Source organism: Chrysemys picta, chromosome 22 (assembly GCF_011386835.1).
Source record: "Chrysemys picta bellii isolate R12L10 chromosome 22, ASM1138683v2, whole genome shotgun sequence".
NCBI lineage: Eukaryota > Metazoa > Chordata > Testudines > Emydidae > Chrysemys > Chrysemys picta.
This window is the reverse complement of record NC_088812.1, coordinates 14,149,167-14,176,013: the sequence shown is the minus strand read 5'-3', so window position 1 is coordinate 14,176,013 and position 26,847 is coordinate 14,149,167. Positions and strand designations below refer to the sequence as shown.

General features: G+C 65.6%; 2 protein-coding genes across 4 annotated transcripts; both read right to left on the bottom strand.

The window, feature by feature from the left end:
* DTX3 (deltex E3 ubiquitin ligase 3) lies at positions 1-5,017 on the bottom strand. Its single transcript, XM_065576627.1, is given in 9 exon segments — positions 1-391; positions 962-975; positions 977-1,181; positions 2,157-2,287; positions 2,290-2,463; positions 2,466-2,660; positions 2,662-2,703; positions 2,705-2,860; positions 2,862-5,017. Coding segments are annotated over 9 exon segments (1,062 nt in total). The 5' UTR covers positions 2,931-5,017; the 3' UTR covers positions 1-315.
* Positions 5,018-11,972: 6,955 nt separating this feature from the next.
* On the bottom strand, positions 11,973-25,366 carry PIP4K2C (phosphatidylinositol-5-phosphate 4-kinase type 2 gamma). Of its 3 annotated transcripts, XM_065576625.1 has the most exons (11): positions 25,164-25,303; positions 23,156-23,319; positions 21,659-21,756; positions 19,341-19,437; positions 18,850-18,996; positions 18,464-18,610; positions 17,569-17,607; positions 15,655-15,768; positions 14,541-14,784; positions 14,059-14,162; positions 11,973-13,772 (listed from the first exon to the last, which is right to left on the bottom strand). In XM_065576625.1, exons 2-11 carry the CDS (start codon positions 23,156-23,158, stop codon positions 13,692-13,694), a joined length of 1,074 nt encoding a protein of 357 aa, XP_065432697.1. In that variant the 5' UTR covers positions 23,159-23,319; positions 25,164-25,303; the 3' UTR covers positions 11,973-13,691. The 3 variants fall into 3 exon arrangements, with proteins under 3 accessions (XP_065432697.1, XP_065432695.1, XP_065432696.1); XM_065576623.1 differs by lacking the exon at positions 23,156-23,319 and having other exon boundaries at positions 25,164-25,365; XM_065576624.1 differs by lacking the exons at positions 17,569-17,607; positions 23,156-23,319 and having other exon boundaries at positions 25,164-25,366.
* Between the last annotated feature and the right edge of the window lie 1,481 nt (positions 25,367-26,847).

Here is a 26,847-nt window from a genome sequence, read left to right as displayed (position 1 = left end):
CGCCCAGTACAGCCACACAACCCCCGATCTCTCACTCAAACACACATTTATCTCACGCTACCCTCTCCATACACCCCCCCGTCACACACTCCCCTCCCCCCCACCCTTCCAGGTAGCACTGGCAGTGGGAGAGGCTCTGGCACAGACAGCGCGGGCCCCTCAGCCGCAATCCAGGGCGGAGCCAGCGAAGCACCTTGCCTTGACGGCCGCCTGGCCGCCCCGAGCCCAGCTGGACAGGAGACGCTGTGGGGCCATCCTGCCGCCCCCCTGGGTCGCCCCCCTGGCACCACAGCAGGAGCCGCAGCAGAGAAAGGGTTAATCGTCAGTGAGGCCTTTGGCTCGGAGCTCCTCCTGCACCCTGGCGAGGTACGTGGGGTCGGGGTACCCGAATCTAGGAGACACACAGGGGAGACGTCAGCCATGCACAGCCCCACCCTCGCCTGGACAGCTCCCCCAGCCTACCCATCTGCCCCCCCCACGTCGCAGCAGCCCCCGGCTTGGCCAGCTCACTGACCCCCAGTGCCCGGCACCTGGGGGGCGCTCGGCCAGGGCACGGGGTAGTTTGTGTCCCAATTCCTGAAGAAACGGCCCCTGGGAGCGGCCAGGGTCAACAAGCGTTTTGGCACGCAGCACAGCGCCCCCTGGTGCCGGGGCACTGGGGTCAGCGCCGACAGCCGGGGCAGAGCGCCCCCGCTGAGCCCCCACACTGCAGCACAGCGCCCCCTAGCACCACATTGAGGATTTAGGGTCAGCGGTGACAGTAAGGGGAGAGCGCCCCCTATCGCACTCCCCGCAGCACCGGGGCCAGCACTGACAGCCAGGGGAGGAGTGCCCCCTACTGAGCCCCCCCACCCTCTGGGTTTCCAGGCCAGTCGGGCCCCACTCAGGAGCACAGATGGGTCACCCCCCGTCACCAGCACCGGCCCCCAGCCCGTGAGCCCTGCACGCGACGGCTGCCTACAGCTGGGGTCCCCCCGGTGCAGTTGGTTTTGTGGTGGATGTCGTTCCACGTGATGACGTTGGCTCTGCCCGTGGTCATGGAGGTGCCGATGGTGAAGGTCAGGCGCTGGTCGAAGGCCTTGCGGAACAGCGCCAGCACCTTGTTCCCCTCCGGGCAGTCGGGCAGGTAGGCCACCCGCGTGGTGCCCGGGTACCGCACGCCAGGGTTGGGATGCTCCACCTGCAATGGGGGCGGGGGGGGGGGAGAGACCGTCAGACCCCCGGGATGCTGTGAAGCCCGGCACAGATGCTGCTGCCAGGCAGGGGTGACGCTGCCCCTGGGCCGGAGTCTCCTCCGGTGCTTGCTGCGGGCATCAGGCAACCCCCCGGGTCGCTCCGGCTGCGGGCTTGGTGACAGAACCCCGGGGGCTGGTGACTCTGCACCCGGCTCAGGGGGCATTACGCCCGGGAGGGAGAAGTGACCCCTGCTCACTGCCCCCCGAATGCCAACCTGCTTCCAGCCTCCAGAGTGCCCAGCCTCCCTGAGCCACTGGGCGACGACAGTTCACAGGAGCCAGAACAAGGTAGGGCTGGTGTCACCCAGCGTCGCCCCCCTGCCAGGGCTGTGCCCAAGGTCTGCCATGCCCCCAGGGGCAAAGGCAGGATCGGATGGTTTGTGGGAGGGAATTAGATCTACCCAGATTTACCAGGTGACCCCAGAGCGGAGGGAAAATTAGCGGATTGGGGGGTGGGGAGCCCAGGGCTGGGCTAGCAGGGGGCAGCAGGTTGGGAGTGAGGGGCACCAGCAGGGTTGGGGTGTGGGGAGCTCAGGGCTGGGCTAGCAGGGGCTGCGGGTCGGGAGTGAGGGGCACCGGTAGAGCTGGGGGGGGGCAGGGCTGGGCTAGCAGAGGGCAGCAGGTTGGGAGTGAGGGGCACCGGTAGGGCTGGGGTGTGGGGAGCCCAGGGCTGGGCTAGCATGGGGCTGTGGGTTGGGATTGAGGGGCACCGGTAGGGTTGGGGGTGTGGGGAGCCCAGGGCTGGGCTAGTAGGGGGTGGTGGATCAGGGTTGAGGGGCACCAGCAGAGCTAGGGAGGCAGGGAAGCTGACCCAGAACCCCCCACTTGCAGCTGACTGCCCCAATAAGCCCCCTGCCCCCCACTGCAGCCAGGCGGGGGAGGGCTGCAGAGCTGGGGCCAGAGGCGGGGGAGAACTCACCCCCTTGGACGCCAGGCGGGAAGACATACTGGATGATGATGGTGCCGTATTTCTCGTAGCCGGGGAGCAGCAGGCCCGAGTCCTTGGACACCAGCATGCGCCCGTTCTCGGGCTGGTTGCCCACCAGCTGCCCATTAGAAGCGCCCCGCACATGGGGCAGGCCCGCTTGACCTGCAGCGCCCGCGTGATGCAGTCCTCGCAGAAGGAGTGCCGGCACTTCTCCAGCGTCTTTACGTTCTGGATCTCGCCCAGGCAGATGGGGCACTGGCTCTCCTGCTCCTCCTCCCGCGAGCCGCCCGCCGCCCCCCCCCAGCCCCCCCACCTCCTCCTGTGCCCCCCGCCCTGGCCCCGGTGGTCTGCTGACCCCGGGAGACCATGCCGGCCCCGTGCGGGCGCAGCTCGCCCCCGGGTTTGTCCAGCAGGGCCATGCACCCCACCAGCTCGCTCTGCCGCTGCGCCTTCTTCAGCTCCTTCTCCGTCTCCTTGAGCAGGGCCTTGAGGGCTTTTGCGGGCCAGGTAGAGGCCGTTGCCGGCCCCGGGGGCCGGCGTGGGAGAGCTGCAGCACGTAGATCTCGGAGGTCTCCCCGTCGATCAGAATGCTCAGCTTGGTCTCCTCCTTCAGTTTGACCAGCTTGGAGGGGGGCCTCTTTGGTCAGGAAGTCCCAGACGGCTTAGAGACCGTGAGCTTATTTTTAGTGGCGCCCCCCGCATGCCGCCATCCTGGATAAAACAAATGACACTGAAGAGAAAAGAACAGTCATCAAAGCCGCCGGCATCGCCTCCCGGGTGGGCTAGAGACAGACAGACAGACAGACAGACACGGACACCGCCCCACCCCCCTTCCACAGCCAGCCAACGGCCCCAGCCCCAGCCGGGATTTGAACCTTCGGCTCCAGGAAGCATCGGGAGGGGCGGATCCCCTCCGGGACCCCGGCCGTCCCCTCAGCCCCGGTGTTCTGCAGGGGAGGGCAGCCTGGGCGACCGTCATTGTCCCCTCTGGCCTTTAAATCTCTACCCTCAGGTTCCACGCTCCTGGGGGTGTCTCTCCTGGGGTCTATTCCCCGATCGCTGTGTGAGTTGGGGTGAGTTAGCTCCCGTCCATCTCAGTGGTGGCAGGTGGGTTGTACCCCACGGCCCTGCCCCACAGCGAACAACTCCCCCCCCCCCCTCCAAGTTCAAATGAAACACCCCCCCACACACACACGGCTGATAAGTCGCCCATCACAAACATGACAGTCACGAGACAATCATTTAATAAATATCATTGCAATTAAAATAAAACACAGGTGTGGGGTGGGGGAGAAATGCTTGTTTGGGGGCTTAACAAATGGGGGGGGGTTAACAAACGGGGGGCATGATTGCTGCGAAAACCCCGCTTTGTAAGGCCCAAGGCTGCGTTCCCCCCCACACACCTTGGGTTATGAAATAGCAGAGTAATGAATGGGAAGTCCTGGGGGAGGGATAAGGAGGCTGGGGGTGGGGTTGTCCATGGGAGAGGGAAGGGGGGGTCTGCCGGGACCCTAAGACACAGATCCGTCTCCCCTGTTAAATTCGCCCTCCAGCAGCGCGAATGGGGGTGCAACCGCCCCCCAAGAATCGCCCCTGCAGAGGCCTCAGACGGTGAAGTGGGGTCAGGCCCTGCCCCCCCACATGGGGCAGATCAGGGGTGTGGTCAAAGGGCCCTGCACTTTGGGTAGCCTCTGTGCCCCAGGGGGAGCAGAGCTGAAGTTAGGTGTAATTGACACCTCAGGCCAGGCCCAGAATACGGGGAGCACAGAGAGGTGCAACCCGCCCTGCAGGATGGGGGACCTTGGGATCGAGCCCCACAAACTGAGCCTCAGCCCTGGACACTAGGAGCAGGTGGCTCCCAAGCCCCATGGCCCATTTGGGGAGACACCCCCCCACACACACACACTTATCCCTCCCCCCACCCCAGTAAGTGCCAGGAATAACACCCCCCCTATTTACCCCACCGAACCCTGTGCCCCGGGGCTATGGCTCCAGCAAGGGGGCTGGGGCCCTATATCCCATGGGGCAGACAACGGCACCACGCAGGTGCCAGCATGGATCAAAAGGGGGCATCGGGGTGGGGACGGGGAGGAGGCCTCTCTCCCTTCCCCCAACACTGGGGTCACCCAAGGTCATGGCTCCCCCCGGCAACCTCAGCAGGATTCAGACCAACCCTCACCTTGGGGTGGCATGAGGGGGCGGAGGGTGCCCCAAGGAGCTTTTGCCCCAGTCGGTCCCTGGGTTGGGGTGTCTCGGGGGGGGCCTAAATTGGGGCCTGTCTGGGGGAGCCCCTCTGGGGCCTGACCAGATGTGGGGGGAGGGACCAGGAGAGCAGGGCTGGGGGAGCCCCAAAGTGGGGCTGAGCTGGGGGGTTGACGGGGGGGGGGGAGAGCTCCACAGAATAGGCCCAAACCCCAAGTCCTGGCTCCCAGCGCCCCCTGCTCTAACCCACTGGATCCCCATTCCCTGCCCGGTTCAGGGATAGACGAACCCAGGCGTCCGGGCTCCCAGACATGCCCCCACCCCCCAGCAGCTGTAACCCAGACCCACCCCCACCGGGGCCAGCATGAGCAGACCCACAGCAGAGAGAGACCAGCCCCCCCCGCAGGACAGCCCCACACCTGGATGTGGGGGGGGGGCTCACTGAGATCCCCCCCCCCCCGCAATCGATGCAGCCCACCCCAGAGCCTCGGGGGAGAACTATCGGGGGGGGGGTAGGAGGAAGTGGGGGGGCTGGTAAAGGGGGAGATTGACCTATCGGAATGGGGGACCTGTGGGGGGGGGGCGGGGAGGCCTCCTGCACCTGGGGGGGGGGCTGCACCCTATGGGAGGAAGGAGGGGGCAGGGCCGTAGCAGGGGGGTTCCGTACCGGGCGGCACCTACCTGGGGAGCCCATGGGAGAGGGAGGCAGGAAGCGCCCGGAGCGCGGAGTTCAGCGGAGCCGCGAACCAGGAACTACAAAGACCCGGGGGGGGGGAGACAAGGGGGGTTGCGGGTTACGACGCTGCAGGGGCTGCCCCGCCCCCCCCCCCCGTCTCTCCAGCCCCCACCCCGGTGTCGCGACAGCTGATCGGCCCGGCTGGCGTCAGCGACCCCCCCCCCCCCGCTGTCTCCCCCCGCCAGCTCAGCGACCCCCACTACCCTCTAAAGTTCAGGGCGCCCCCCCAGCTCAGGGGGAGCCCATCCCCCCTGCCTCCATCTCCTCCCCGCCCTCCCCCCCCCGCTCAGGGGGTCCCCCCCATCCTTGTTCGAGCCCCAGCTCCCCCCACCCCCATGATTCATGGCCCCCCTCAGTGCCTCTGCCAATACCTGGAGCCAGGTGGGCACAGGGGTGGAGCTGGGCCCCCGGCAGAAGGTCTCACGGAGCCCCAGCAGGTCCAGTCTGTGTCACCCTCCAACCGCCCTGCCCGCCCCGAACCACCTGCCACGCTCCATGCCCCTGCTTGCGGTCTGCACCCACATCCAGCCGCCCCCCCCCCCAGGCACCGTGGCCTCCCAGCACAGCCCCCTTTGTGCAGAGGACGTGCCCACGGCGTGGGGGTTTGTCCGTGGCAGGTTCGGCTCACAGGACGTGGCGGTCACCTGGGTCTGTCAGCCCGTCCCCTGCCTCCCCACCTGCCCCACTGATCTCCCCACTGCTCAGGCCCCAATCCCCAGCCGGCTGGGCAGGCCCCACTTCCCCCTCCCCTGTGAGCTGGGCTGAAGGGCAGGCAGTGTTTTAAAGCGCATTGGGGGGGATCACAAGGGGTCGCAGACATAGCCTGTGGGGGGCACCTTGTGGCCCATCTTACCAAAACGGCTGCTCCCAGTTTACGTTGGATCCCTCACTATGTTCAGAGCCCCACAGCCAGGGCAGGGAAGGAGCCGAATTCCTGGTCCAGACTCGCTGCAGGTTGGGGGCCGGGCCAGCTGGACCTCGGGGTTTCTGGGTTGGGGGAAATTTGAACATTGGCTTTGGTTCCAATTCAGAGGGCAACGCCACTCAATTTTCCTTTTCGGAAACCCCTCCCCACTCCCCAGGGTGCTCCCCCAGATTCGCTCCCGGGGCCTGGCACCCACTGATTGAAATCGACAGTTTCACAGCTGCTGTTCCGTGCTGGGCACCCCTGAAACGGACACGAATCCTGGCAGTTTCAGTCAGCAGCAACCAAAGGCCCTGGCCCTGGGAGCAGCCCGGCCCGGCCGACTGCTCTGGGAAAAGCCAGAACTTCCAGACTCGCGGGCCGGCCGGCTCCCCACTTCCTCTGCACATTCCTGACCAGCCCTAGGATGGAGGCTGTGGATGGGAGAGGTGTGAACGCTAAGAACCCCCCCCCCGCTCCCCAGTTTAATTTAAGGGGCACACACTCCTCCCTGCACAGGGATCCAATTGGCAAAGGGACATCCATGATTCGCCCATCCCCTAGTGAGTACTGATGAATAATCTGCACTGAAGGACTTTTTCTCCTTCCTGCCAGGGGGCTCAGGGTTCGGTCGGTGCCATGGGCAGGGCAATTCATGCCCCTGTTGCATTGGGTCTCCCGCCTGTCACATCCTCACTGGCCTCAGGAACACCCAGCCAGTTTCTCTTCTCCATGCCTGTTCTCGCTCTCCATAATATCCTGTGGCAGTGAGTTCCGCAGGCCGGTGTGCTAAGAAACCCCTAAGAGCCTGCTCTGCCAGGCAAGAGGCAGCCCTGGGGGATGCGAGGGGGCACTTGGGGAGGCAGCTGGCATAAGGAACTGAGAGGGGTATGGCTCTCTGGGCCCTGATCAACTGGTGCAGAGGATGGAGGGGGTGGTGGTTTTGCTCCCAGCCTGCAGGGAGTGACCAGCATCTGGGGGAGGTGCTGTGTCCCACCGGGGACTGCCGACAAACAGCCTGTCTGGATCCATCTGGATCCAAACAACCGGGTGCCTAGCAGTCATGGTGCATAGGCCCCTCCCCCTGGTCCGTAAGCCTCAACCGAGCCCTGGAGTCTCTAGCACCCGGGAGCTCCGTGTGTCGTGGGCGCTGCCCTGCGAGGCAGTGTCCCAGCGCGGGCTGTTCACTCCCAGAACCCCCGGTGGCTGGCGTCACATCTGGTCCGGGGCTGCCAGGGCCTTGAGCAGAGCCTGGCATTGCGTCTGGGCAGAGGCCTCCGAGCTGCAGAGAGACCCACTGAGGCTTGCGCATCCTCTGATGGGACCAGGCCCGGAGCCTGACCCGGCTCCAGGCTCGCAGCCTGCTCTGGGGGACCCCCCCCCAGGAACCCCCTTACCTGCTTCTGAGCTCCCTGCCTTCCTGCCCAGAATGCCCACCTCCATGCTTCCACTGAGTGCCTGGGGCCCAGCCCTGCCCCACATCAATGTTTACGCCCCCCCACCACCATGACAATGCCACGTTTGCCCCACGGCTCCCAATGCCGACTGCAGGGCCCCGATCCCCCTATGGGCCACGCCGCAGGCTGAACCCCAGATCCCCCCAGCTGGGCCGTTCGATGCCAGGTAGTTCTTGGCTCTGGGGGGAACTGGGGCCCCAGGTTTGAATGATGTCACCACGCGCCGGATAATGATGTAACCAGCTAGCTCGAGCGCATCCTGCAGCCAGGATGGGGTCCTGCCTCTGCCCTTCAGGGAACAGAGGCTCAGTGCTTGGCTGGGAGACCCTCTGAGACCACCTGGGCACTGCAGGAAGTGGGGGCGGGGCTCAGGCGGGGGGGGGCTCTCCCCACACAGTCAAGGCTGGCTCCAGGGCCACGCTAGGGGGTGTCATGCTGCAGGGAGCAAGGTGGGCGCTGGAGCTGGTATTTGCCTCTGCTCCAGGCCGTGGGTCAGTGCCGCTCACTGGCAAGGGCTGGTACCAGCGGGGCCCCTGTGGCAGGGCCAGGGGGGGGCACCTGATGGGGAACTCCCCTCCAGAGGGGCAACCCCTTTGCCAGTATCCTCAGGGGAGGAGTCTCTCCCATTGGGAGCAGCAGGCCAGAGGCTGGCCAGGCTACAGAGCAGCCATCCCGGCCTCAAGGCAGCCCCCCCCCCAGTATGAGTGTGACCCTGTAGGCCCCCCCTGCATAGCAGCACCCCCAAGCTGCCATTGGCAATCACAGCCCAGCCGGCATTCACCATCCCCTTCTCTGCGGCTGCATTGCAATAAACACGGGGCACAGCCCCCTGGAGACCCTACAATAACAAGCCAGCCTGAGCAACCTTCCAATAACAACCCAGCCCCCGCAGCTGCTGCAGGAAGGGACCCCACAGCTGCTCCCATGGGACCCGCTGAGAGCAAACTGCATGTGTTAGGGGGAGGGGAGTTCCCCGATTCAGTGGCCCTTGCAGTGTGTGTGTGGGGGGGCTGGGAAACGGGCAAGAGACAGGGCTCCCCTCCCCCATGGGTGAGGGGATTTGCTGGCAAAGACCTTGGCTTTCCCAGCCCCAGCTGGGCCCAGGGGGGAGATCGGGCGAGGAGGGAACCAGCGAGTACAGCCGGCCTGGCCATGTAGACACACTGCCCCATGGGGGGGCTTGTCCGGAGACTGATTCCTCCCTAGAGGGGACTGGGATGGGCCAGGGTTGCAGCGTATCCCCAATCCCCTCCCCGCCCAGGATCCCTGTCCAAAAAGGTGTGGCAGGGCTGCTCCCCCACCCCCGGCACCCCATGCACGATCTCCCTTCAAGGTGGGCCCCGAGGACGCGTCACCCCCACTGGGAGGGGCAGGGCCGCAGGGCTCTGGGGGAGCTGGCCCAGTGCTGAGATCCTGCTAGGTCAGCGTTGCAGCCGAGTGCCCCCCCCCCAAACAGGCTTCATCCTAGTTTGCAGGTGGATCAGGCCCCATCAGGGCACCAGGCACGGGGGAGTGGAGGGGGGGGCAGGAATGGAGGTCAGGCTCCATCAGGGCACCAGGCCTGTCATGGGGGGGGGGAATTGAGCCCAGCCAGGGCATCTCTGCCACAGGACAAAGAACGGGGAGGGGTGGGCATGGGCTGTTCTGAGCATCCAACACAGGCCAAAAACTGACAGAGTGCAGGGATCCTTCAACCGCCCCCCGCCCCGCATCCTTCAGCTCAGACCCCCCATCCCCCCACTCTTTGCCCCTCCCCCTTCACCCCTTCAGCTCAGACCCCCGCATCCCCCCTTCTCCCCTCCCCCTTCACCCCTTCAGCTAAGACCCCCGCATCCCCCCTTCTCCCCTCCCCCAACACCCCTTTAGCTCAGACCCCTGCATCCCCCCTTCTCCCCTCCCCCATCACCCCTTTAGCTCAGGCCCCCACATCTGGCCCCACCATTCACCCCCCATCACCCCTTCCCCATCCTTCCGCTCAGAACCCCCCATCTCACCCACGCTTCTCACCTCCCCCACTACTCCTTCACCATCTTTCATCTCAGACCCCTTCATCCCCCCCACCCTTCACCCCATCCCCCCTTCAGCTCAGACCCCCATCACCCCTTGCCATCCTTCAGCTCAGACCCCTTCAATCGCCCCCACACCCAGCTCTGCATCCCCCGCAGGACTCACCCCCCAGCTCACGCTCCCGAGGGGGGGCGGCGGCCCCTTCCCCCACCGCAGGGACAGGTGATGGGCTCGACCCTCCTCAATCTGCAGCCAAAGGCAGGAAGCCAACCCCCCACCCCCCACCTCACCACCACGGCCCAGGTCTATTTCATGCCAACCTCCCCCCCCCCCCCCCGCCCACACAATGGCCCGCAGCGCTGGGAAAGCTGCTATTGTGCATCCGGGCCCCGATCCCTGGCACGGGCCCCCTGGAGCAGCCAGCCAGGGCCGGGGCCATGCAGCACCCCCCCCAGCCCTGCCGCCCCCATCTCTGCGCCCCCCCGCCCGCCTCTCCACCCCATCTCTGCAGCCCCCCCAACCCTGCCGCTCTGCCCCCCAACGCCCCCTCTCTGCAGCCCCCCAGCTCTGCCGCCCCCCTCTCTGCAGCCCCCCACTCCCCTCTGCAGCCCCCAGCCCGAGAAAAAGCCTCGCAGTGGCGGGGGGGGGGGGTCCGATCCCGACCGCTCCGTACCTGGCCGCGCAGCAGCCCCGAGGCACCGCGGGGCGGGAGCGGTGGTCGCGGCCATGGCGGGCCCGGTCCTTCCCCGGCCTGGCGCGGGCGAGCGAGCGACCCGCTCCCGGCTCCTCTTGGGGGGGGGGGGGGGCGCCGCTCGCCGGGGCGGGCGCGATGCGAGCGATGGGGGCTGCGGCGGCGCTATGGAAACGGGGGGGGGTCGGGATGTGAGTGGCGGGGGAGGGAGGGGGGGAGACACTGGAGCTGGGATTGCGGGGGGGGGGATGTGAGTGGCGGGGGCGGGGGGGAGACACTGGAGCTGGGATTGCGGGGGGGGTCGGCATGTGAGTGGCGGGGGCGGGAGGGGGGCACTGGAGCTGGGATTGCGGGGGGGGAGAGCTGGGATTGCGGGGGGGTCCCTTGGTACCTACTGGCCCTGCAGCCCCTGGCCCGTTAGCCCCCCCCCAGCCGCTTGGTGCCCAAAGCCCAACCATGCTGGGGGGCCCCCTTAGAGAGCCAGCCCCGTGGAGCAGAGACCCCTTGAAGAACCAGGGGGGCTTGGTGGGCCCGGCTGGGAGGGGCCTTTCCTGGCAGAGGGGGCAGGGGATTCACCGCACCGAACAGGCTCCCCGAGAAACCCAGGGAGGGGGTGGGCCAAGGGCATCACCAGGGGGAGTTAACAGGAAGGCGCAGCCCAGCTGGACGGTGCCTCCTGCCCCCAGAGCACAGGGCAGGGGCTGGATGTTTTGCAAGCAGCAGGGCTGGCACCATAGGCGGGATGGGGCAGTGCCAAGGCTGGGGGGAAGCGACACTACCCCAGAGCTGTCATCGCTGTTACCTGGGTTTAGGCAGCATCCAGGGGTCCCCCGCAAGGTTGTGGGGCCCAGTGCCGAGGCAGAGCTGGAGCCAGGCCCCGACCCACAGTGCATGCAGGCTACACAGCCAGAGCAGGGAGGGAAACTGAGGCACAGAGTCAGGCTGTGACTTGCTCAAGGGCCAACACCGGGTCGGGAGAAGCGGGACCAGAACCCTGGTTTCCTGAGTCCCAGACCTGCTAGGCCTCACTGCCCCCCTCTCACAAGCCCAGTAACACCTAGTGCGCGTCCCACCCCTACCCTTGCCCGTCGAAGGGGTTAGAAGAGAGAGCAGCTGCCTGGGCCCAGGGCACCGAGGGTGAGATGTGCCCACTAGCGAGGGACAAGCCAGGATTTTGAAAGCATGAAATCGGGTCGTGCTGGCTCTAAGCGAGCGGCTGGTTTCATCCGAGCCAGGCGTACCCGGGAGGGCAGATAATACTACGGTGACACCCACCCCCCAGCGCTCAGGGCACGCAGTAGCAGCTCAGGGGGATCAGCCCAGGGCTGGGGGTGATGGGTGCAAGGGGATAGAGGTGGCTGGTGAGGACGAGCTCCCCTGGGGGGTGACGCTGGTGCCAGAAGCCATGAGGGAGCAAAGGAGGCCCCCCCCCATTGGGGGTACCACTCGGCTATCTCCCCCTAGGTGCAGCTACAAAACACCAGAACCTTTTTCTCCCCAACCAGAGATTGCCTGCCTGCCCCCCCAAACACCCCCCCAGGGCAGGGGCCAGCAGCCCCAAAGGAACGAGGATCATCTCATGCCCAGGCTGCAGGGGTCAGAAAGGTGCTACCCCTCCCTGTTCCTGCCCCCCTAGCACCAGGCTGGGGGCACCGCAGCCTCACCCCCAGCTCTGGCATTGCCCCAAGCATGGATGGCGAAGTTCACAAGCCTTAGTCCCTACCCAGCCAGTAGGGGCAGGGCGGGCACTGCCCCACCCCATGTCTTTCCCTTCGGGAGGCGCTTGCCAGGGCCAAGAACCCAGAGCCAGGCTGCTGTCAGTCAATAATTTATTTCTATCCAGACACAGGGAACGGAAATACACCAGAGTTTACAAAAATAGAAGGTGCAACAGACTAACCTGCAGCCCGGGCGGCAGGGCCCCTCTCCCTGCGCGGCCCCAGGGCAGGAGCGGGGCCCTGCCCAGGCTGGCGCACGGAGCGTTATTGCGTGTCGCGGGATCGCTGGAGGGCAGGGAACCGCAGCTGGGGCCTCGGGCACCGGCCTGCTGCTTGGGAGCCCCTGCCGACCCCCTGCCCCCGCTGGGTAGGGGAGCAGGCATTGCGTCCCGCTTGGCCAGCCCTGCTCACAGGCAGCCCACGGGCGAGTTCAGAGCACCTCTTTGACCTGTTCTACCGTGCCCCCCCCCAAGGCAGCAGTGGGGATAACGGATTGCAGACCAGGCCTGGGGAGAGGGGACAAGGCCGGTAAGGCTCTGCTACTTCCCATCCATATCCTGCCCCCCCAGGGCTAGCTGTCAGCTCACCGCACGAGCCAAGCCGGGGCTGAGGAGAGCTCAGGCCAAGGGCAGAAGCAGCCCCACATCCAGGGGAAAGCCCAACCCGTGGCCAGCAGGTGCCAGGGAGCAGCAACGCTATGCCCCCTCCCTGGGGCCGCTGAGACCCTGGGCAGGCAAAGCTGAATCTAGCACGAGCCTTGCCTGCAAGCCACGGGCAGCACCGCAAGCGCCTCCTGCTGGAGGAAGGGCAGAACTGCACCCGCCAGCTGCCCCATGCCAGGAGGAAGGTGCTGGGGCTGGTAGAGGCTGCTGAAATGAATTAGAGGGGGGGGGCTTTCCCTCTCCTTGGGGGGGCCTGCTGGCCCCGGGAGCCCAGCATACTCGCAGCCGGGGGGAGGGAGCTCTGCGCCCAGTCGCTCCTCTCCGGCACGCGGGGCAGTTTCCGGCCACAGCAGCCCAGAGACGAGGACCAGTGGCCCAAAGCTCGGCCCTGCCTCGAACCCAGGCTCTGGCACCAAACATGGCTCGTGGCCTCGTGCGGGTGAGGCTGGGGGCAGGCCCCGGGGACGTAGTGTGTGGGGAGAGGTGGCTGCAGAGCGGGGGGCTGGGACCCTAATGCAAACTAGTGTTAACAACTGCCCCCGCGACCCCAGCCGGGAGATTTCACCTAGGAATAAATTACACCGCGGGACAGGCCAAGAGAACCTTCTCCCTTCTGGGGAGAGCGGGGGGGGGACCAGTGCGGAGCACACACGGGGGGCGGGCAGGAGAGGGGACCCGCTGCCATCCCCAGGCTCGGGAAAACGGGACGGGGGTGTCACTGTTGCTAGGGGGGGAACTGTCTGCCCCCTCTAAGGCACCAAAGAGTCGAATCTTTTATTGCATATTGCAGGGCCCGGGCTGCCTCCCCCCACCCTCTGCCCTGTAGACAGGGCTGGTTGCAGACCCCAGCCCTAGACATGGGCTGAGCTGACAGGGCCCCTCAGCCAGCAGCCCCCCCACCCCAGTCAGAGGATCCATCCCCCGCTCTCCCGCCCGACAGGGCGGATAAAGATAAGGCACTTGGGTTTGCAACCGAGCCCGCCCGGCCCACTCGGCCACCGGGCTTCTCTGGAGCTCAGCTGAGCCCTCGGGCCAGCCAACAGCGGGGGGCACAAAGACCAAGGGGTGGGGGGCAGGGGACACCTTTGATCTTCAGCTCCCACAAGACGAGACGGGGGGGAAGGAGGGGGGCCTCTCCGGGCGGGTAACGACTAAGCGAAGATGTTGGTGACAAAGTCCAGGAAGCGCTTGGCGTACTGCTCGGGGTGGACGGTCGAGATCTCCGCGCCGGCCTGCAGGGGGCACAACAGCATCAGCGCCAACCAACCCCCGCCCCCTCCAACACCCCAGGGCAACCTTCCAACACTTGCCAAGAGCCTGCCCCACAGCTCTGACACCCCCTCCCTCGCCCGGTTTTCTGCTGGTCCACAGGCCAGAGGCCAGGCAGCCCGGCTGTGTTTAATGAGGCTAATTCAAGCGGGGCGTGCGCAGCTCCAGCTGCTGTCCTCCCTTCCCCGGTGGGCCCCCCATGTGGCCAGGCGGCTCCGTCCCCCCGCCCTGGACGCGAGCGGGACTCACCCCGTGCTTGACGGTCTTGGCGGCGTGCGCGGCCTTCTTCTTGGCGTCGTACTGCGTGAGGATGTCGATGAGGCCCATGAAGTACACCTCCGGCTGGGGCCCGCCTGGGGGAAAGGCCATACCCCGGCTTAACCCGGCTCCCAGACCTTCAACGGACCCTTCCCCGCCCACTAGCTCCCTGACCAGGGGTCCGGGCGCGGGCGCAGTGGATCCGCGGCCTGCCACTCTCGGCGAGCTCCACGGCCGGCCCCGTCCCTGAGGCTGCCGCAAAGGGCTGTGCGACCCACCGGCCACACAGGGCGCTCCGGGCCAGCGCCCATGGGTGGGGCCCTGTTTTTGAGGCGTTGGGGGGAAAATCCAGCCCCGAACGCGAGGGCCGGGGGCTCCCATCCTTTGAACACCTTTTGGGCCAGCCAGCGAGGAAGGAACAAAGCTACCACCCCCCCCCCGCCCCCCGGCGTGGCACTGCCAGCCCCACTCACCTTCCGCGCTCTTGATGGCGTACACGTCGACGTAGGGGTCAAACTCCCCGGGGCTCAGCGGCTTGTAGGAGTTCAGGTAGCCGCCGATCCCCTCGGGGGATGTCCCGTAGGAGCCCACAGCCATGACGTCTTCCCCCTCCTCTTCCTCCTCCTTCAGATCCTCGTCCTCCTCCTGCTCGGCCCGGAGCACGTCATGGATGCCCAACAGCAGGCTATAATCCATGATCTTCAGCTGGACCAGGAACTAGGGGTGCAGCGGGCAGGGGGTGAGCCGGGGCAGCAGTGAAAGGCTCCATTCCCACCCAGGGGGCTCCTCAGAAGCCACCGCTGCTCCCACTCAGGCCATGTTACCTAATGGTTAGAGCAGGGCCCTGCTTTGGCCCGCTCTAAGGGGCTGTTGCCCTGCCCCGATCTGCAGGGAGGGGAGACCCCCGACTGCACAGGGCCGCACCGCGCTCCAGGGAGAGGCGCTAGACATGGCCCACAACGCAGTTCTCTGGAGCTGTTGGGCCGCAGGGACGTTTGGGGACACCTCCCCCCCCCACAGCTGAGAATGTCAGCGGAGCCGCGAGGGACCTGCTACTGTGGGCGCGGGAGACCCAGCAGTGCCAGGGCCTGGGTGCCAGCCAGCGCCAACAGCCTGTGCCCCTGGCAAAGCAGCCCTGCCGCCCCTCCTTTGCGTGGCTCTCCCTGGAACGTATCGCCTGGCACAGGCAGGGCTCTGGGTTCTTGGCTGGGCAAGGAGGGGCTATTGCCCCAAGCGGCCAGCGAAGGGAAGGAGACATGGAGTGGGGCACCAAGCCTCCCAAGGCAGTGCCCTTCCTTCCCATGGCTGATACCCCCCAATCCCTCTGCCACAGGTTTCAGTCCCCCCCGAGGGGTCCGGCAGAGCCCGGTAGCCGGTTTTGGTTGCTGGACAAGCCGTGCTCGACAGGCTGCCCAGGGCGGGTCTGGGCCGATCGGCTCGGGGAGGACGAGCTGTTTCGGGAAGGTTAGACGCCCCCAAGCACCCTCCCGCAGGCGGTGCCCGCAACCGATCCCAGCTGCCACCTCGGCGTGGAGGTCAGCCGTGCCCGCGCCCCGCCCCACCAGGGGACAGAGGCACCTGCCCTACCTCCACATCCCTCTTCAGCTTCTCCATGAAGTCGCCCTTCTGCCCCTCGTCCACGTACACCTTCTGGCTCATGTGCAGGAAGTCCATGTCTTTCAGGGTGGGCAGCTCCTTGACCTGGAAGGAACCAGACACGGTTAGTGGTCCAAGGAGGAGGGGGTCCCCAGGCGGAAGCAGCCTCACACCTGTGGGGCCACGCCCCGAGGGACGACCTGCAGAGCAGCCCAGCTCACGGAGTCGCCCCGGGAAACCCCCTCGCTGCCCACGGCCCCTTTAACAAGAGGCCCTGTCAGACCTGGGGCTGCCCCTCCTGGGACGGTTCCGGGGCTCACGGGGTGACAGGGCCATGGCGCCCGTGCCCAAAGGCAGGAGAAACTGGCGACAACAGCCCGGCCGTCAGGGAGCCGCTCCCCCCAGAGGAAAGACTCAACAGGTGTCGGTGGCTGGCCCCTCACCCTGGCAGGATTCCCCCGGCCGCTGAGCCGAGAGCTCCAATCCAATCAACCCTCCCTCGCCATCATCTCGCGGCCCTCAAATCTCGTTAACTGGATGCTGACGCCACCCTCGGGCTTTAGGGCAGGCGAGGCCACTAACGAGATCAGGATTATCCGGCTAACTCGGGTCATTTCCCCCCCAAACGGGGCGAGGCGGCCGGCAGAGCCCCAGCTGCATCTCGCCGTGGCTTGTTTGGCGCCGCGGCTGGTTAGTTAAGGGCCTGGCATCAGCTCATCCCCTCTCCTGCCCGTGAACCGGCCTTGCTGCCCCTTCGCATCAGTGCCCCCAGAGCTAGCCGCAGCTGGAGAGCGCTGGCAAGGCGACCCCAGGGCCCGCAGCGCTCCGCACGGAGCCCACCGAGGCCTGTGCTGGGGGAGAGGGCTGTTGCCTTGGGCACCCCCTCCCCGGAGGGCAGCGTGCAGAGGGGTGGCCGTGCAGGGCTGAGAACCGCTCCCCCTGCCCGGTGCTTCGGTCCGGGATTTAACAGCGGCTGATTCCTCACCAGCTCGAGTTGCCTTTCGAAGGGGGCTGGGCCGCTCCCCGGCACGCTCTGTCCGGCCAGGGGATCCCAGCCTGAGCCCAGCCTGGCTCCCCCCACCGCCAGGGATGCCCCGTCAAACCCACTTGCTGGCCCGTCCCAGCAGTGGCACCACATCAGAGATCAGAGGCCCATCCTACACTCCAGCTCCCTGGGGTGGGGGGATAAGACAGCGGCTCCCCTCCCCACACCCTGAGGGGACTGAACCCACCTCTTCCCATGGAGTCAGCAGGTCCCAGTTAACCAAGATCCCCCTAAGTTGGGCACAGGACACCCCATAGCTTCCCGCTGCCCCCAGCCTGCTGCCCAGCCCCAGGGACCTCTGAGGGCAAACCCAAGCCCCTTCCCTAAACGGAAGCACAGGGCTGCATCCCCGACAGCTGCCACCCCCTGCACCTCGCTGCTCGCGCCGGCTCCCACTCGGCGTGGGGCGGCCCCACCAGGAGGCGGCTGTGTGAGCAGCGAGGTGGATCCCAGAAGGCTGGAGTCCCAGGGTAGTTGGCCCAACCTCCAGGCATGGAAAGCTGGCAGCTTCGCCCCAGGTCTGCCCCAGCGGGCAGGACCCGGATACCAAGCCAGCCCTCGAGGAGGGGCCTAGTTTTCAGATGCTTTGAGGAGCATCTGCAGAAAGGGAAGCAAGGCACCCCTACCACGGCGGCAGCCTGAGGACAGCCGACGGCCACGGGAGACGCCCGCCAGGCCTACCGGAGCAGCCTCCGATGGGGTCACCACCCCTGCCCATCCCACTGGGGGCAGCGACGCCCGTCAGTCAGGGACCCAGGCCCCCTGCTTGCTCTCCTGGAGGCCGGGCGCCGTCGCCTGCCAGAACAAGCTAGGAGAGATCCATGGGTCAGAGACCCCCCTCCCCCCACATCCTCAGCTACCTTCTCCTTGTCGCTGGCTTCTCGGGACACCAGGGAACCCTGCAAGAGAGGTACCCGCCCATTAGTCACAAGCCCCGCCCCCGGCCGCAGGAGGAGGAGTCAGATACACGCAGGAGTCCGTGGCGAGGGGCACAGAGCAGGCGGCCACAAGAAGCCACGGCACGAGGGAGAAGATAGCTGAGATTTAGGGGACTGTCACCTGATTGTTATGGACGGGAGCCAAGCAGCTAAACCCCCCGCACTGCCCTGAGCCCCCGGGTTAGTCCCAGGACCTCTGAGCCGCTTGGCTACGGGATCCGTCTGGCCCTAGCCACACAGCTGCTGCTGCTGGCCTCTCCAAGCAGCAACCCCCAGCACCTGGGACCATGCCGGGGTGGGGAGGGCATGAACAGGTCCAGGGTGGGTCGCAACCACCTGCCCTTTGTGGGGAAATGGGGCCCCTAAACTAGGTTACCACGTGGTGTGGAAAGTGACAAAAGCCACAGCTCCAATGCGGGCCTGTCCGGAGGGGTTTCCAGCCGCGTGCCGCACAGCCCCGGCCGGCCTGACCCCGATCCCCACCAGCCCGGGGGCGCCCTCTGGGGTCCTGAGGCGCGAGCGAAGCTCCTCGGCCAGGAAAGGCGCTCCAATCTGGAGGAGGGTCTCTATCGAACTGCTGCTGAAACCGGGGTTCAGGGCAGAGACCAATCGGGTGAAGCCGGGGCGATCGATCCCTCGGGGTGCAACGCTCTGGGCCGACCCCTGGTGACGCAGCCTCGCAGGGGGGCTCAGGAGGGCACAGAGAGACTAGACCGGCCGGCAGGACGATCAGCAGCTCGTGTGTCTGCAGGGACTGGGGTGCCCCCAGGAGCCTGGCTCAGGTGACTGCCCCGGCCCCGCCCACTGGCCCCGTTACCTTCAGGTCGTACTTCCTGTGCACGGCGAGCCGGTGGCTGAACACATTCCTCATGACCAGCATGTAGGTCTCCTCGCTGTCCACGCTGAGCCGGTACATCCCCAGGAACTGGGGCAGCAGGGTGAGCCCGTGACACTTCACCACGTACTGCAAGGAGACGGGGCCGCGTCAGACCGGCAGGGGCCAGGGCAGAACGCGAGGCGCCAGCCGGTCGGGCCTCTGGAGACCCCAGCCAGAAGAGGGGGGCAGTGATGTGCCCTAGCGGCCGCAGGTTGGTGGCAGCACTGGGATTAGAACTCGGCTCATTTCCTCCCAGCGGCAGGCAGGTTCGCTCTGGCGCCCCCAGGTGGCGAGGCAGGGACACCTCAGAGTGACACCGGCCGTACCTGGTGGTAGTGCGAAAGGAGGCTGTGCACATCAGCTACGTCTTCGCTGGAGATCTCCTTGATCACCAGCGTCCGGTCGTAGGACGTGAGGAAACGTCGGTCGCTCCCCTCACCTTCGTAGTGGGGCGGGCTGCGCGTCAGGGAGACCTGGGGGGCGGGAGCAGGCGTGAGAAGTGACCCCGGGCCATACCGGGGACACCTCACCCCGGGCCATTCCATCCTTTAATGGGGCAAATGGTGAGTTTCAGGAGCATCTGCTATCGGCGGCCTGCCTTACCAAGAGGCACCACCCCAGCGATATCAGAGACTCAGCTGGTCCCAACCCGCCTCTGGCCAAGAAGCAGGCGTCCCAAGGAAAGCTTTAAGGGGCGCAGGGTGGGTCTGCGTACGTCCCCCTCTATGCACACAGGGCCCTGGAACGCGAGGCCCAGGACACACATTCACCCTCCTGCCCCCACACACTATCGGTACCGAGGGAGCGGGCTACCCACCTGGTAGTCCTGGTCGTCAATCCCGAAGCGCTCGCGGAGGTTGCGGAAGACCTGCGGGCAGTACTCCTTGAACTTGAAGTGGCTGGGCAGGTTCTCCCTGGCGGGGCAAAGGGGAAGGGGGTCAGTGTTTAGAACCAGAGGGACCAGCTGGCCCCAGGAAGAGATCAGGAGCCTAGCACAGTCACAGCCGTAACCGTGTGATTCAGTCCAATACCACACGGCTCATGGGCACCTTAACCCGCCCCTGGCGTCGGGGACCCTCCTTGCTGGCAGTCGAAGCAGAAGGCAGAGGTTGGAGGACACCAGACAGAGCCAGGGATCCCCTCACAGGTGGGGACGCTGGCAGGGGGTCAGCAAGCAGGTGCAAGGCGGCTGGGGGGCGCTGATCCCTGGTTCTTGTGTCACAAGACGGGGGAAACAACACTTCCCTAGTCATTTTCTCCACCCGGGTCATGATTTTATAGACCTGCCTCCGTCGTCTCTTTTCTAAGAGAAACAGTCCCTGACTTTTTAATCTCTCCTCACATGGGAGCTGCTCCATCCCCTTAATCATTCTCTGCCCTTTTCCAATTCTCTGGCAGGGTGACGAGATCTGCGTGCAGTCTTCAAGGGGTGGGCAGAGCGTGGATTTCGATAGTGGCGTTAGGATATTTTCTGTCTGATTCTCTCTCCCTTTCCGAGTGGCTCCTAACGCGGTTCGCTTTTTGACAGCCGTGGCACACGGCGCAGGTGTTTTCAGAGAACCTGATCTCTGTCTGCAAGATCTAACAACAGGCTCTTCCACCGAGCGGAGAAAGAACAAGAGCCAGCGGCCGGAAGCCGAAGCTAGACAAAGGCGGCAGACGTTTAACAGGGAGGGGAATTACCTCATGGTGGAGCCTCCATCGTGGACCGTTTTTAACTCCTGACGGGCTGCGAGTCCAAACGATCTGCTGTAGGAATTAGCTCGGGGCACTTGACTAAGTGATCACAATGGAGCAGCGTGCACCACCTGCCTGGCCCCTGCTGTCAGACAGAGCTCCAGGAGCCAGCTCCTTGCCAGAGTGGCAGGGCTGTCCCCGCTGCCCCGCTCCGGGCAAGCGAGACCCACACGGGAGCTTTTAGGTCACGTTTGCTGTTGAGTCTTCGCCTGGGCCCAGGTACAGGGTGGTTAAGGCTGGCAGGCGAGAGGGGAGGGGCAGCAGGGGAGGGCACCGGCACAGCCAGAGCTCTGGGCGAGGGCTCCTAGCTCCAGGGCAGAGTGTTAGGCCTGGAAGGGGCTGGGGAAACGGCGGCTAATGCCGAGCACAGCAATGCCAAGGGGCTGCCACCACGAGGGCACCAGAGGCTGCGCCCAGCGCAGGGAGAGAAACTCAGGAGCCAGGCGCAGTGGGCGCGAGAGGTGAAAATGCTGCTCCTAGGCTGAGCAGAAGACACAAGGGGCGTGGGACGTAGGGATGGGCGGGGAGGCTCATCGGGGGCCGGCTAGAACCAGCCTGTATCAGTGGAAGACAATGGACGCCTCAGGAAATGAACTGTGACCCCAAACGGGACACCACGGGGTAGGATCGGAACTGGCCTTTCCGGGACACCGAGCTCTGACCTGGGACTGACAGCGAGCGAGCGGAGACGGGATCTTCGGCAGCTTGGCTGGGCGGAGCTCGGCAGAGCCCTCTTACCCTCTAGTCTCTCCGTTCCCCCCAGGGCTTCCCAGGCTGGGCTCCAGCTGCCTAATAAACCCTGCGCGGTTTTGAAAACAGCTGCCTGGTGTCAGTGCGTCAACAGGGGGAAAGTCTCGGCCCAGGAGCCGATCTCGGCCCTTGAGGAAGGGCGAGACCCCGTCGGGGAGCGGCCTGGCTCACTGAGGGCTTCCTCCAAGGGACTGTTTAAAAGCCGCGGCACGGCATGGATCCCGTGGCCCCGCGACGCCCCTGCACCCAGGTTGGAAATCTGGGGAACCCAAACAAAGCTGCCCAAACTGGAGGACACATCAGCTCCTGCGAGAAGAGCCCGGAGAGCGTTAGTGAGCTCTAACAGGGAGGGGGCTGACTCAAAGTTCGGCGGGTGACGCCAGGAGGGCGGCACAGAAGCAATCAGAGAAATGCAGGACCCCGAAAGGTCGTCTAGTCCAGTGCCCCGCACCGAGGCAGGACTCTGTCGCCTGGGAGGACGCCGACCCCGCTTTCTCATGAGCTAGTCGGTCTGATCTCCGGTGCACTAGGGTGTAATGTACCAGATCCAACCTCAGCCATTTCGATACCAGCCAGCGAGCTGTGCGCGCGCACACGCCCCCCTCCCCGCAAACTCCGTGGGGGCGGCAGCCTCCTGCCGCGACTCACCTGTTGAAGAGATGATTGTTCACTTTGATTTTAGAGTTGGCTTTAAAGTCATCGGGTAGCAGCATCACCGGCAGGGGAACCTGGCTGAGTTCATTGATCTGGCAAGGGAACACAGGACAAGCGGGTTACTCCCCGCCCCGCGCGCAGGTTTGGAGCGTCAGCAGGCGGCGTTCAACCCCCAGGCGCGCTCAGACCTGCCGCTGGGTATCCTGCCAACCTCGCCCAGGCGCACAGAGCCAACGCCACACGGAACAGCTTCCATTCCTCTAACAGCGTGGCAGGGTAGGGCAGTGTTCCCAGCAAGTCCCTGCCGAGCCAGCTAGGATGGCCAAAAAAAAAACCAGCAAGTGTCAGGCAACCCGCGAGCGCCCCCTACTGGATGGGGTAATAAACAGCCAGGCCATTGGAACGGGGCGACAGGAGCCCAGGGGAACAATGTATAAAGAGCCAATTTAAGTTGGCGCTCGAGGGAGCTCTGGGAACGGGCTGTGGATTAACACGGAGGGGGCTCGCCCACCGCTTGGCATGGTGGTGCCAAGCACGACAGAGGAAAGCAGCAGCTGGGACAAGCCAGGCTCCGGCCTGTAGCCGCTCAGACTCCACCCCAAAGCCCAGGCACAGGGAGCAGACGCCGATCAAGCCTGTGGGAGGAGCGGGCTGGCTGGGAGGGCGGGCGTGAGGTGGGAGCGCCCGTTTTAGCCCAGCACAAGGGGAGATGCTGCAACCGCGTGAGTTCTGGGGCGGGGCCGTCACCGCCCCGCCCGGCTTTGCCCTACAGACTCCGTGCGGACAGTCCCCAAAGCTGCGCAGCGCCGTTTGGGGGCTCTGCCATCAGCTGCTAGAAGGTAACCAAGCTCCCGCAGAGTCACTGGGAGGCCATGTGGGTAGCGCGCCAGGCCTCAGAGACCCCCGTTCATATCCCAGCTCTACTACCTTGGGCAAGGTCCCATCCCCGTCCCGTGCCTCGGTTCCCCCTAAATGGTACGTCCCTCTCTGTGAAGTGCTTGCAAGCCAGGGGTGAAGGACACCGTACAAGAGTTATTAACGGCCACTTGAGTCCCCTTAAGCGCCTAGCAGACATTGCCCTGGGGAGTCAAAACAGAACCGCGCCCTGTACCGCTCACGGACCCGCTCCTGAGAGGGGAACCGTCCGTCGCGAGGGCCCTCGACACGAAGAGCCCCGGCGTTAACAGACACAAAGCGACGGCACGCGGTGGGGTCCCGGCAGCTTGACACAACACTGCAAGTACATGCGCACGGGAGCCCACGCGAGAGAACTCCGCGAGCCGCCAGACATTCGAGCCACCGGTTCGAAAACCTGCTCCGTTTCTTACCCAGGCATGTGATTTTTTTTAAGCCGGGGCACAAATTAAACACACCAAACAGCAGGGAGCCGACGAAGCCAAGGCACCACCCGGGACGGCCAGCCAGGGAGGGAGCAGCTGGCCAGGCTGGGGTTAAGGGACCACCACACTCCATGCTCCGAGGCCCACGTACCATCAGCCTGCTACACTGGGACGTCCAGGTTGTTCTGGGGCTGGTTAAGCAGGACACAGAGCTCTGGCTTTCTAGGGGGCTGGACTGGAGTGTCCCTTACAGCCCCTGGAATCAGCAGGCAGGTCCCTTGGCTTCTGGTCTCAGCCGGCGGCTAAGGGGTGGCCCTGGTACAGCGCACCCGAGAGAAATGTGGGTTGAGACACTGATCCCACAGTGTAGACGCCTGCTCCAGGTCCCACTTGGCACCGTGGGGCTGGGCCGTTCTCCCCCTTTCAGCTTGCCGCTGCGCGACAATGCTGCGCCCCACCTCGGACCCGGGTCACGAGGGGCTTTTCCCGTTCGGGATCTCACTAGCTCTTGCCTGCCAGGGTCCCTCAGGCGGGCCAGTCGCCGTCAGGCAGGGGGGCGGAGGTGCTCACACGCCAGAGCGAGGAATGCGGTACACATGCTTGGAAAGGCGCAGGCCACCCCTTCTAAACCCACAGGGCTCCCTGGGATGGGGTCTGAGCAGAGGACTGGGATGCCAGCAGCGCCTGGGAGCCTCACGTTCCCTGTCTGCAGGCTAGAATAATCCTGCCCTCGTTCCCAGGGAGCCTTGTGCTGTGACCTGGTTACCGAGCACCACGGCTGTAGCCCTAGCGATCAGGACTATTTAAGGAGCGCAGCCGACGGGAGCTGTGGGGGCACAAACTGGTGTTCAGCAGGAAACTCCACAAAGTTCACACCTCCACCCACAGGGTCAGATCTCCCTAACTCCTGCAGAACTGGGACACCACCACCCCCACCCCGATCAGACCCTCTGCCTCAGATGAAGGCTGGGGAAAGGGGCAGCTTCTGCAGAACTCACATTGTGACTCATGCTAGGGTGGGCGGGGAAGCAGAGGGAGAGGAGATGCCCAGCCCAGGAGGAGGGAATAGTGTGGGGTGTCTCACCTGGTGGGGGATACCCCAGCTCAGAGAGACAGTGAGGTCCTAGGCTGGAGGGAGTCAGAGGGCCCCGAGTGTCCTGGTCTCACCAGGTGCTGAACCCCACAACTCACTCCCAGGAGGCAGACAGGGGTGAGGGAGAATCACAAACTCTCAGGCTGGGGGGGGGGGTGTCCCAGGGGCCCCACCCTCATCCAGGGCTAGACACCCAAGCTGCAGTGACATCAAAGGGGCTCAGGGTCAGAGGGTCCTGGGCCAGGATCGGGGCACCCCAGAGAATAATAAGGGCCTCGATCAAGGGGCCCTGGGGGACACCTGGTGCTGGACACCCCAGCCCAGGAGAGCAATGAAGTCATGGGGGGGGGCCTGTGGGGGCCCAGCCCAGGATCAGGGGGCCCCAGAGGGCTGTGAGGTCCAGGAGCCCACCCCCACCTGGTGCTTGATGCCCCAAACCAGCAGAACAGTGAGGTCTCAAGGGGCCCCAGACCAGGATCGGGGGTCCCAGGATCAGAGAGGGAACAGGGCCGGGGACCCCAGAGGGACCAGGATCAAGGGCTCCCGGGGCAGTTGGGGGGCCAGGAAGGGGAATCTCAACGTGGGGCAGAGGGGGACCGGGAGCTCCTGGGGGGGAAATGGGGGCCAGGATGGGGGACTCCCGAGGTGGAGCAGCGGGGGGCCGGGACCTGGAGCTCCCGGGGGGGGGCGACGCGCAGTGGCGGCCAGGATTGGGAGCGCCAGGATTGGGGATCCGGGGGGACGACCGGGAGCTCTCGGGGGGGCAGAGGGGGACCGGGATCGGGGGTTCCAGGGAGGGGACCGGGAGCTTGCGGGGGAGTTCCTGGGGGGGCAGCGAGGGGCCGGGATCGGGAGTTCCGGGAGCTCGTGGGGGCCGGGGTTCCGGGAGATTCCGGGAGCTCCCGGGGGCAGTAGGGGCCGAGGTTCCGGGAGCTCCCGGGGGCAGTGGGGTTCCGGGATCGGGGTTCCGGGAGCTCCCGGGGGGGCAGCGAGGGGCCGAGATCGGGGGGTTCCAGGGGGTTCCGGGAGCTCCCGGGGGGCAGTGGGGGGCCGGCCCCGCCCTCACCTGGTGCTGGACGCCCCAGCCCAACACGCCCAGCAGCGGGTCCGCCGCCCGCGGCACCTTGACGCGCTGGGGCACGAAGCGCTTCCGCTTGGTCTTGGTGCGCGGCGCGGCGGGCCCGGCGGAGGCGGCCATGTCCCTGCTCGGCCCGCGCGGCCGCGCTTCCGCCTTCTGCCCCCGGCGCCGGAAGCGGGGCCCAGCTGACTCCCCCGTCACGTGATGGGGGCAAGCGCCGGCCAGTTTGCGCCTGCGCCCCACGGCCCCACTCCCCCCCCTAGCGCGGGGGGGCAAAGGTCACGAGCATGCGCAGGCCAGGTTCTAGGGGTCGTGACCCCATCTGGGGGCAGAGGTCATGCTAGACCACGTGTGACGCGTGGGTCAGGCCCCCGCCCGTCCGGGGGGGAGCCGGGCCCGGGCCGGGCACAAGGGTCCGGGGGAGTCAGGCCAGGGGAGCTGGGCAGGGATCGGGCAGGCCGGGGGAGCTGGGGTGGGTGAGCCAGGCTGGGCAGGGGCCGGGACAGGATAGGGCCCAGGGCACGGGGCAGGCTGCGGGAGCCGGCCCAGGGGAGCCAGGCTGGGCAGGGGCCGGGGGAGCTGGGCTGGGTAGGGCACAGGGCACCGGGGCAGGCTGCGGGAGCCGGCCCGGGGCAGCCAGGCTGGGCAGGGGCCGGGGGAGCTGGGCTGGGTAGGGCACAGGGCACCGGGGCAGGCTGCGGGAGCCGGCCCGGGGCAGCCAGGCTGGGCAGGGGCCGGGGCAGACTGGGTCAGGGGTGCACACAATGAGCAGGGCGGGGGGGGCGTCGCTGTAGAGCAGGAGCTGAGCGCATTCAAACAACCCGTGTTTTCACCCAGCCCCGTGTACGCTGTGGGCGAGGCCCGCCGGCCAGACCTACAAGATGGGGGGGGGGGGGGGGATCCTGGACAGCAGCGTTTCGGGGTCATCCTGGACACACGACTCCCCCAGCTCCCAGGGCGATGTGGCGGCAGAAAGAGCTAGTCAGCAGGGTGGGGATTTTCTCTCTGTCTGCATCAGGGAGAGCGACCGCTGCTGGAGACTGCGGCCAGACCTGGGATCCCCATTTTAAAAAGGATGTTGGATAGTTGTCGAGGGTGCAGAAAAGAGCCACAAAACTGATTTGCAGGCTGGAGAAAATGCCACACAGTGAGAGACGCTCCGTCCGTTTCACTTATCAGAAAGGAGATTGAGAGGGGACCCGATTAGAGCATCTCAAGTATCTTCACTGGGAGAAAACCCCGGGTCCTGCAGGGCTCTTTGCCCTAGCAGAGAAAGGCAGGACGAGAACCGATGGTTGGAAACTGAAGCCAGAGGAAATCACATTAAAAATGACACACGTTTAACTGGATGGGTGTTTAACCATTGGAACCACCTCCCAAGTGGTGGATTTTCCATCTCTTGGTGTCCCCAGATCCAGGCTGGAGGCTTGTCCGGAAGATGTTTTAGTCAAACACAAGTTCTTGAGCTCAATGCAGGGGTAACTGGATGAAGTTAAATGACTTGTGTTACACAGGAGGGCCAAATGGTCCCTAAGCTCGTTGATCTGTGACCCCACTCAGGCAGAGTAGTAGGTAAAGGCCATGATCCTAGGGGGCACCTGCTGCAAAAACAAGAGCTAAAGATCACAACTTCATTCCCCTCTTGTGCCCCAAGAGAGGGAGAAAGTTCAGC